At 30.0% G+C, this 11,538-nt stretch overlaps 1 protein-coding gene across 1 annotated transcript; it reads right to left on the bottom strand.

Moving 5' to 3' along the window:
• Window positions 1-6,663: 6,663 nt before the first annotated feature.
• Window positions 6,664-10,656, bottom strand: LOC100799152 (RHOMBOID-like protein 1). Its single transcript, XM_006602530.4, has 6 exons — window positions 10,191-10,656; window positions 9,411-9,574; window positions 8,587-8,750; window positions 8,220-8,479; window positions 7,362-7,494; window positions 6,664-7,015 (listed from the first exon to the last, which is right to left on the bottom strand). Exons 1-6 carry the CDS (start codon window positions 10,535-10,537, stop codon window positions 6,893-6,895), a joined length of 1,191 nt encoding a protein of 396 aa, XP_006602593.1. The 5' UTR covers window positions 10,538-10,656; the 3' UTR covers window positions 6,664-6,892.
• Between the last annotated feature and the right edge of the window lie 882 nt (window positions 10,657-11,538).

Consider the following 11,538-nt stretch of genomic DNA (forward strand, 5'->3'; position numbering starts at 1 on the left):
TCACTTTCATTCTCTTGTGGAATGAATTCATTGAGGACCAGTCAATTAGGATTAGGACGTTGCATGTGCTTTCTCTCTTCTTGGCATCCAAATTTAAGGGATTGATGCAACGTTTTGTGATTATTTGGGCCACTCGTTATTTTTTTGCCCAACGGTACCGTATTCAATTCCATTTTATATATGAGAACTTCCAAAGTATCGCGAAGCTCAACAATATTATTAGGAACGAAATCGCCGTGTATGAAATGCAGCAACTAGCTCTCTAATACATTCAACTTCAAGTAGTTTAACTTCTATTAATTTTTCTTTTACATATTTTAATTTAGGCTTAAATATATTTTTATTCTTAATAAATATTTAATTTTTTATTTATTTTTAATAAATTTTTATTTTACATTGAATTTCTAATAAAATAACATTTTTATTTTTGTTTATTGATATTTTATATTAGTTATTGATAAATTAAGAAATTTTGTATTTATTTCCTAATAAATTAATGAATTTTGTTTAAGTCCCCATTAATAACAAATGAGTTTATTTTTTCTTGAAACAAACACAAAATTTATTAACGTATTAAGGAATAAAAATAAGTATCAATAATAAAAAAGAAAATTATTATTTTATTAAAAACTTAACACAAAATAAAAATTTATTAAGAAGTAAATATAAAAATTAGATATTTATTAAAAATCAAAAACATATTTAAAACTTTAACTTATCAATGTTTCATACTCTCTTTATAAAAAAAAAAAAGGTGTCATACTCTATAATTTCGTTAGAAGAGATAAAAAGAGAGTTTATTGACCCTGGTATCTCAGAGAAAATGACTATATAAAAAAAAAACTATAATTATAGATAAAGTCGAGAAATAAACTTCTACCTACAACATAGGTAAAGTAGAGAAAGAAAATAGAAGTTGTACATTTTATTATTATATTTGTGTCAAGATAGAAATTATATTTAATGCAATAATTAATGCACTCCAACGCTGTACTAATAAAAATAATGCACTACAATGTTCATTTCAACATGAAAAATGAGCTCCTGACGACAATTTCAGTACATCTAATAAAAGTCTAAAGAGTTAACGAATTACTGAGATCTTGCAACTGCATTTACTAAGTCATTTTTATTGGCAATCAATTAAAAAAATCTCTATAAAACACATAAATATTTTATGAGCATTTAAATCATCATTATGTGAATCATATATATCAAATGATAGTTTATAGCTAGTTACATTTTTTTTTTTCAGATTTTGGAGAGTCTATTGAGCCTGAAAAGACTTGTAGAAAGAATATTTGGGTGTAGTGCTTGGAGCTAGAGACAAGTTTAACAATTCTTGAGTATGAACATGAAAAGGCCTGTAGACAAAAAAAAATAAAAATACTTAGTTTAGTGCCTAGAGAGGCAAGTGAAGAAAAAATATATATTTGGTTGTTATTTACTTTAAGAGACGTACAAGGTAAAAGGAATACTTGAAATAGTATGTGTGGTTCTGTAAATCTGTGTCAGTTGAAATCTTAGTGATTGCTAAGAATTATACATAATATTAGGATTGTGAGACGAATCAATATAATTGCATGTGTTTCTTTTCTTTATTCTATTACTCTTAATTTCATTTCTACTAATGTTAAAGGATTTGAATATGTAGAAAAATCTTATTTAAATAAAGGATTTTATAAAAAAAAATTTTCTCAAAGTACAATACCTTCCTGTCATCCTATCAAGCTTAAGTCTTTCTTAAGTTAGCTTAGTTTGTTTAGTCTTTAGCGTTTTCTAAAATGATTTGAAAAAAAATTAAGAAACATAATTTAATCTATTCTCATTTTTTTATATGTTTTTACAGTTTAGTATTAGAGATAACCTTTGGGTTGAACACCTTTCGGTGTTAGAGGAAAAGATTCACAAACTATCGTGACAAATCTAGAAAGTTATCTCATTGTGGAAAGAACTGTTACAGGGCCCTTGGAGGCTTCGCTGTGACTTTTTTACCATTTTGGTTATTTTTTTCTCAAGCAAATTAAAAACCAAAATGGATGGTCAAGTAAATTATTTACATGTGATAGGATATTTTTACCACATAAAATATAGTAGGTGTTATTCTATATGATGCAATGATATTTTACAAGTTATTTTACAATTAATATAAAATAATAATACTTTTTTTTTCATCAATTGTAAAACAATTTGATGTAAAAGATCATTATGTCACATATGATGATATCTCTTGCATCTTACATACGCCACAAAAAAAAACCCTTGATAGGTAAATAATTTATTTGACCATCCATTTTGATATTTTATTTGAGAAAAAATCCAAAATGATAAAAAAAAATCCTTCTTTAGAGACAATTACTTTTACTGATGAGACATAATGAAAATATTCATTAAATCAATGCATTATAATCATTGGGAGAGGTTAAAAAAAGGGGAGATTCTCAACCTTCAAGAAATAAAAATGGAAATCTTGTTCCGAAAGTCACAATGGACGATCAGGAAGATATCAATAAGATGCAACTCAACGCCAATACTATGTACCTCATTACTTGAGCCCTAGTCAAGACTGTATAACAATGTTTTTTGCTACAAAATTGCAAAGCATATGTGGGACAGTCTTTCTCTCACCCACAAAGGCACCAACAATGTCAAAAGGCCGAAAAGGACTAGACTTTTAGGCAATATAAGTTATTCAAGATGAGTGATCATAAAACTATTAATGAGATGTTTGAACGTTTTCAAACTATCCTAAATGGTCTTGGAGCACTTGACAAGGATTTCACCATAGAAGAAAACAACATTCTACTCCTAGATAACCTTTCAAAGGAACAGGAACCAAAAAGCATTTCCATTTTGGAACTATGAAGATGAGTGACTTGCTCAGATTTTTTAAGATTCGCGGACTCTATCTAAACCAGAGAGGTGTTTTCAAGAAGAACTCCTCTATCACTTTGAGAGCTAAGAATCCTAAGAAAAATCTAGCCAGTCTCGATTAGAGAAGAAGACAACATCTAAAGTCCTTAATTAAGGATGTTGGCGAAGAAAGTGAAGATTCTGATGGTAAAAACACTAAAATCTTACCTTTAGAAGACAAAGATTATGAGATTTCCCTTATGTTCAAAAGTTTAGAAGGATGGTTGAGAAGAAAGAAAAATATCAATTTCACCCAAAGAAAAATGAGAAACTCTAGAAGAAATTTTCAAAAGATCGACAAGACTGAGATTGTCTGCTTCTAGTCAATCCTCATATTTTTTTCTCAAACCCTAATTCCTTAGGTGGAGTGAGTCTAAATTCCCTTGTTAAGCTCCTAATCCCTTAATTAGTAACTTAACATAGAAATCTATTTTAAGAGATCAAAGGATTATAAGACGGTTAACTACCCTTCTTCAGTGCAAGATTTAAAAGGCTTTGTCACCTTGAGCAAATTAAACTTTATTCCACAGTAAGTTTTCTTTATTTTGTGAAATTTAAATTAGACAAAATTTTGATACAGTTTCTTGAATAAAATTTTATTACATATATAAGTAAAGTAGAATTCTAATTCTAATTAAAAAATAACAATATAAATTACAGTAACTATCTAAATTGTGTCCATTTAAATTCAAGTGTCACATAAGAAATGAGACAAATTGGTCTATAATGAATTAATGAGACAAATTGGTGTATAAAGATATAATTTTATGGCTTTGCGCCACGAGCGTATCCCTTCGACTCTTTGACAACCAACCATTTCCGTGAAAAACTTTTAGTCTTCTTCTTCTTGGATATGATATAAATATTAGTAAATAGCAAGAATTATAACGTAATTTTGCATCTTTATATTTTAGTTACTTTGTTATATGTTATTTTAGTTAAGATTTAATTACAGATTTTATCATTCAATTTTTTTATTTTATAAATTTTATCATCTAAATTTTTAATTTTTGTACATTTTACATTTGTTGTACAGAAATTTAGATGATAAAGTTTATGAAATATTAAAAGTTGAGTAATAAAATTCATTAAAATAAAATTTGAGTGATAAAATTATTAAAATAATAAAAATGTGGTAGTAAAATTTACAATTAAATCTTTAATTTATTCTAAAATTTCATAGAAACATACAATTATTATTGAATTTAAAGCGATAACTACAAATCATAAAATTCTAGTTTTTCTAAATCTCATTTTTGCTTTTACCTCTTCTTAATTACACATGATCCGATTTTATTATGTTTTTATCCTTCAACTAAGCACTCGTTTTTTATTACTAGTATTTTATTTCTTCTCCCATATTTCTGCCTTTTTCTAAAAACTAGTTTGATGTATATCCATTTTTTTTATGTAAGGTTGCGTGTGTAATATGTTGTGTGCTCTTTTCGTTCTTAAAGTAAAGACATAAACCTTCAAGACCTTATACATAAAAAGAACTACTTTAAGGCCACCTTCAAATGTTTGTGATCCCTAGCTATTAACTCTTTGGTGCTGCTAACTACTAGGGCAGGCATACTCTTTGTTGTTAAATAATAATTCTATATTACAACTTATTTTTACTTATACTTCTACCTATCAAATAAGAAGTACGTATTAAATACTTAATTTTTATATTAACATATTTACTTTTTATTCAATATTTTCGTGATATTACATTAAAATTATTATAGTAAGAGAATATATACATAGTGAATTGAGGCCAGTCCAAACCTATATTATGGTGTTTGGACTTTTGCAGATCAACAAGTGCAAATTGTCTTTCATATCATGGATAGAGGTCCACAAGATTTTGCGCTCATATCAGCAGAAAGCTATGGAGACAAACTCTAATATGGGAGATTAATGCATCTTTGGCTTAAAGGGACGCCAAATGCCAAGAACAAAAAACGTGATTTAGTATAAAAAACAAAAAAAGATTTTGACATTCATAACATATGTAAGAATTTTAATATATAATTAATATTTTCTTATAAATAAATTAAATATATAACTACATACTGACAACAAGGGGTAGCTTAAGAATAAGATATGAGAAGGAAAATATTAAATTAATACAATTTTAATTTTTAATAAGATGGGGAGCTATAAAATATCTTTATATATTACATAATAATTTAAATAAACTTAAGAAATTTAGGGGTGATCATAACATCACTTAGTCAAACCTCTGATTCCGCAAATAAAGAACATATTAGACTAGTCACAAGCACACCACGTGCATTGTGCATGTGAATCTCAGTGTTTGTCGAGACCAACCTTCTAAATGCACCTTTCAATGCTTGTTTTGGCTACGCAAATCTGGTGAGAACTATGGAATTGTTAAATACATTCTGTTTTTTCTGTTCCTGCATTTATGAGCACTTCCCTAACCTCCACTCTGAAATTAATCGAAGAATCCAAAATTGAACACTCTTAGTTCTGTAATTCCTAGTAGCTTAGCGTGTTTTTGTTACAATAGTCTATCAAGGCTAAGAGAAGGAAGGTCCTAAACTTCATAAGACTTTGTTATTGGTTTATTTTGTCAAATAACAAATTAAATGAAAATTTTGGGCCGCAAAATCTAGTTAATCTCGGCATATACAAAAACTATGTTTGGTCCATATAATATATCAATATAAACTTTAAATAGAGCGCTCCAATTAAACAGTTGCCGGATTGTTCTAATTTTGTCTGTTATCTCAAGTTTGAACTCTATCCATACAATTGTGTTGTGTTAAATATTTAAAAAGGAAACTTTATTGCTTATAATAGTTGTATTTAACTCAAACAACATTCTTTTTATAGAGAATACATGTGGTGTCCAAAAAAACTGTTATATTTTAAGGGTTTTTTTTTTTCTTACTTGTGTCTCACATAATATGTCTCCTAATTTCTTAGTATCTTTTTAAGGATAAGTCAAAGCTAAAACAACTAAAACTTATACTTTAGATCCATCGGTAAAAAAAAATATTATTATCAGTATTTATAAAGTAAAAAATCTTTCATATATTGATAAAAAAAAAATCACATATATTAGTAAAAAAATTCAACATATTTAAAGTAATTTTTTTATAAAAAAATTTATTTTAAACTTCACTTATCGTTCATTCAATTTTTTTTTTGTTTTTTTTAACAAAAATATTCCTTGGGAAAGCCAATAACTAAGTCTCTAAAATGTTTAGTAGAGCACACCTGCTTTAGATAGTCTTGAAAAGCCGTAAAAAATCAGGCACCTTGATACCCGAAAATGTGCAGACACAATCACCTTATACATGCACAGTTTCCACCATGTAACATCTTGTCTTACAACGTTTTCTACACACATACTAATTTTTCCACCCACAAATCTCCTTGTTCAGAGAATAGTATGCAAGAACATCATTTTTGGTGTTTACCCCGAATAAAGTTATTCGGATTTAGTTCACTGAGACCGAGTCATTTAATTTGTTATTGATGTGCCAGCAACTTCTATTGTCATGGCAAAATTAGGCTTCTTGTTTACCTTGGATTTCATCATCATTGGCTAAATGGAATTGTCTTCACTCTATAGCCACTAAGGAACTTTCAGTTCTATGGAGGCAGTTTCATTGTGAAAATTCTATATATCAAGGCCGTTAGACCAAAATTGCACCGTATGTAAAAGAATTCCTTGCTACAAATAAATTAGTGCAAAATGAAAACATTTTTTAATCGTTTGCTCTTAGGATAACTTCATAAAATAATCAAGTGATTCCATATCAAAGCAATTTGAAGTTTTGAACCCAATTTTTTATAATACAAATCAGCTGTATGAGTAACATTTTCCTATAGCAGTACAATAAGTAGCAAATCAATCGGTACTACTTAGTACTTACACAAAATGATATAAACAAATGTATTAATTAAAACAAAATGTACGATTTTTGTATCATATAATAAAGCAGAAGGAATTTATCAAAACTCAAGTACAAAGTTGAGCACACAATTCATAGATCTGGGGATCGGTCGGATTTTGCATATAATATGTACTGGATTTTCCATTGCTTGAGCATATCAAGTTCAGCTGGTTGCCAATCTGCTCTGTCTACAATATGGTATTTAACAAATATTAAGAGTGTATTTGATTTAGAGGATGAAAATAGAAGAAATTGTTTTGAACTAAAATTGAATGTAAAAAATGTGAGTCCCAAAGAAAAGTACAAAAATTCTCTATAATATTATTTCTCTCCTCTCTACCAAACACACCATAATACACACATCCACACACAAGTATCACAACAACAATAATATGCGTTATAACACTTAAAAAAACGCACTATAAGAACCATAAAAGTTAAAGGATAACATCATGATGAACATTGTTGTTTTTTCTCTCCTAATTCCTTACTAACTGACAATTCAGATGAACATATTTCAGCACAAATGCTTACCACAACACAAGATGAAGATTTTGGTGGATTGCAGTTCCATCTTGAAGTTGGAACACAAGACAGATAATGGCACCAGGAGCAGTAATCATTTGCATCAATACCACGGAGAAGTGCAATCAGACCAGTGGTAAACCTGTCAAGTATAATCTGTTATGCATAAACTGAACTAAATAATCAAAATGACAGAATGAAAGTGAAAAGAAAAGTAATGGTTTGTACAAGATGATGGACCAGGCAAAAGTTGCAATGCAAGCATGCCTAGAGTTTGTGATGTGCCACAACACACCCTATTTATAATCTTCAGTCCATTTGTGACTAGAAGATTGACCAAAGTCACTTTATTAAGTTATAGAAGTTTGGTCTCATTATATTTTGTTATGCTTTAGAAGGTGAATCAAAAAGCAACTCCCAAAACTTTGCCTACCTTAACTACTTGGATCATGCTATGTGTCAACATGATTAATAATTTCCAAGTACCTTTACATATACTCTTTCTAGAGCAACTTATATATTAGAAATATGAGACTTCAGCTTATCAGAATTCTCAGATGAGATGCTATGATAAAAAATACACGTCACACCAACGTATTGTGACCATACACCATAGAGCTCAAAATAAAAAGAGGTCTACCGTATAATAACATAGTGTAAAATGATTGATTAAGAGATAGTATAGAAGTACTGCAAGTATATGTAGAGTGAATGAAGTAAACTAGCAAGCACTCATACACTTAAGTGGTTGCAACAGCCAACTAATAGGACTAACGACTTATACTAACTACTAAATGTAAACCAGTATAACTACCTATGCTAACTGTAAATTTAGTTACATTCAAGTTGAATTTTGTCACGGCTTACCCAACAATTAACAGGATCAGGGCTAGGATCCAGGAGATGCACTGATATTTGTTGAATTTTGGTTTAATTAATGTTGGAGAATATGGCTGAGGAGCATTTCGTTGCTTAATCCATCCAAACTGGGGACGGATCAAGAACACAAATCCAAGAAGAAATCCTGAAAGAAACCCTCCAATATGAGCAAAGTTGTCCACATGTGGGAGAACCCCCACTGCTAGATTGATAGCAATGACAAACACAAAAGTGAAGAGAGCTCCTAGCTGCACATGACAAGAAAATCTAAATCAAATTAATAGATTGCTTTCAAGAGCACATCTCTTCCTTTTGTGATATTCACATTTCAAATATGAATAATTTAATAAGGCACCTTTTTTTCATACAATGACCAGTTAGTAAGGAGTTCTGAAAGCATGCCTCCTAGTAAGCCAAAAAGAGCACCAGAAGCACCAACAGAGACTTTTTCCCCAATGAAAAGAGCAGAAAGCAAGCTACCCCCAAATCCAGAAATGACAAATAGCAATCCAATAAGCACTGCAATACAACTACACAATAATTAGGAAATAATGTTTACAAAACATGCAAATAATATCCTAATGAGAAAAACCATGTTTAGATAAACTTAATCTATAAACACATTTACAAGAGAGAGAAAAAAGATAAAATGAATTGAATTTCTCTCATAAATTAAAATCAACTTATTTACTTCTCTTTTAAAGAAGTTCACTCCTTTAACTTCTCCAAAAGCTGAAGTGTATAAGTTGAATTTAGTTTATGGATGAAACTCAATTTATTTCACCTTCTTATTTTTTTATATAATTGTTTATGAAGAAGTTTATCTTTTTTGTTGCTGGTACAATATGAAGATTAATCTTGGTTGGAGCAAATCTTTTGCTCTTCCCTTGTCCCCCGATTATTAACACATATTCTCTTTGCCTATAAAAAAACCAATATGAAGATTAAAACAAACAGCAACAACCAACCGACAGACAAACAAATTGTCCCTCAAAAACACATTACAATATGAAGAAGTTTATCCAACTAAGACCAAAGTTATACTTCCTAGAAAAGAAGCTAAAAGAAAAATATACTGTCATTGTAAATTTATCTTAGGATTCTTCAGGCCTATATATAACTCTAGAAAAGAATAACCTGTTAATTATTTTGCAAGACAAATATGAATGTCACACATACCGAACCCAAATTCTTTCTCAAGCTGAATTCCAACCACTAGAAGACCAAACATATTTGCCACTAGATGGAATACTCCACCATGTAGCCACATGCAAGTGATGAGGCGCCAACCCTGGTGTCTGTGAACCACTTTGTTCGCATCCAGAGCCCCCATTTTCCGTAGCCTGAACAGTTAACAAGCACAAAGTTCTTAAATTTTTATTACGGCAACAAATAATTTACAACTAGCACAATCTGTATTTTCTACCAGTTCACCAAAACCATTTATAACAGCAATTTCATGTCAGCAGTACTTGTTACCAACTACTATCTCAAGCTTAAACTATTTAGTTAAAGACACTAAAATGGTCCTATATTAGACTATTTAGTAAAATGGTCCTATATTGGAATTAATAGACCTTATTAGAACTAAAATGGTCCTATATTGAAAGAAATTTCTAACTATGGATCAAAAGACTCTGATCACATCATAAATAAACCATATGTTTACGGACTGGGCTTATGCTCAATCCATATCTCATCTCTACTATGCTCAAATGTTCCAAACATTCATCTCAGACAGAATATATATGATATACTACATCTATTAAGACACATGAATCTTTTTATGTTTCATTAAATATCTAACTGGTACTATACCTAAAAAAACTATTCGGAATCTGAAATAATTTTACCAAGTTAAAGTGTGATTGTGGGATAAGATAACTGATCATAAGTTACACGACCAGAGATAAATAAATTTTCGACAGCAGAACTGGAACTGGGACAACAACAACTCACGTTATTAATGATGGCCCCAGGAGAGGATTCTCATTGAAAGGCTGAAAGGAAAAACGACCCAGGAACGGGGCAATGCAAGTGGCCAAAGTCTTGGAGCAATCATTGACATACATGGTGATGATGAACACAATAACATTGGCAATGACAAAGAAGGGAATCAACCAAGGAAACCATTCCTTGAAATGCTTCACTTCCCTGTGTTCAACTTTTGAAGTGAAAGATGGGTCTATCTCCATTGAATGTACATTTACCACTTTCCTCCACTGCCTAGAGTTTACCCTGAGTTGAACTTGTGATGGTTGTAGCTCTCCCTCCATAGCCATTGAACTATGTGGAGCAATATGCATAGAGAGAAAATAAAGAAAAGATTAAATTCTTGAACACTTTTTTCTAGCCAAATTTGATCAAACTCTAGGCATAGCCAAGTGGGAATAATGTAATGAAGGTGATGATTGATTTGATCAAAGGCTTCATTTCATAATTTCACATTGGTTTATATATTTTTTTCTTGCACAATCATGTTGTCAATTACTTCTCGTTATTTAGTGCCACATTTGGAGGGTTCTGCTTGGAGGTTTCTTTTGGTGAAGAAGAACCCGAATACGGACACACCAATGTCCCATGACTTTGTTGGAAAAACAAAACATTGAAAAAAACATGTTATTGCCCAATTGACATTTGGATGCTTTAGGTTCTCGAAATAGAATCTCTGTCACTGGATTAAACGACATATACAAAGATACACAGGATGAGATAAAAGTTGAAACAGGCTGACTCCATGATTCCACCCATAACAAAACAAATTTTGGGTCTGCAACTGATAAAAAAATAGGGTTTGTTTGAGTGACGTAAATATACTGTAGTGAAATAGAAATACCCGCAAGAGTTAAATAATTTGGCTTAATTGCATATTTTGTCAGCTATGTTTCATGATTTTACAAATTTTGCTTCTCAACTATTTTATTTGCATATTTTATCATCTTGTTAATTGATCACAATTAATAACGATCATTGATGTGTCAAGTAATGTTAATATAAATGATGAACTGACATACATATAATAATATAAAAGTACACATGATGGTTGACATAGTAACCAACATTTGTTAATGTGACAAACTAATTAAATTTCACATTTTGCACTCTGCTTTCAAAATTTCATGCGTTGTTATTAACCTTTTTCACACATTTTATAACCTAATATTTTTCACACCATCCAACTTTTTCTTTAACACATTTTGCCCCAACCTTTTAAATTTTGACTCATTTTATCCTTTACATTATAATTACTATAACAAAATATTAATTGTGGTCAAATTTCATAATTTTGTTTTAAAAATATATAACG

This window comes from Glycine max, chromosome 18, assembly GCF_000004515.6.
Source record: "Glycine max cultivar Williams 82 chromosome 18, Glycine_max_v4.0, whole genome shotgun sequence".
NCBI lineage: Eukaryota > Viridiplantae > Streptophyta > Magnoliopsida > Fabales > Fabaceae > Glycine > Glycine max.

Excerpts from the sequence above, each read along its gene's own strand:
- LOC100799152 (XM_006602530.4), bottom strand. The coding sequence starts at position 10,537 with ATGCATATTGCTCCACATAGTTCAATGGCTATGGAGGGAGAGCTACAA. Across the intron at positions 8,480-8,586 it reads GGTCATTGTATGAAAAAAAG|CTAGGAGCTCTCTTCACTTT; the intron begins GTGCCTTATTAA and ends TGTCATGTGCAG. Across the intron at positions 7,016-7,361 it reads AATCTTCATCTTGTGTTGTG|ACAGAGCAGATTGGCAACCA; the intron begins GTAAGCATTTGT and ends ACCATATTGTAG.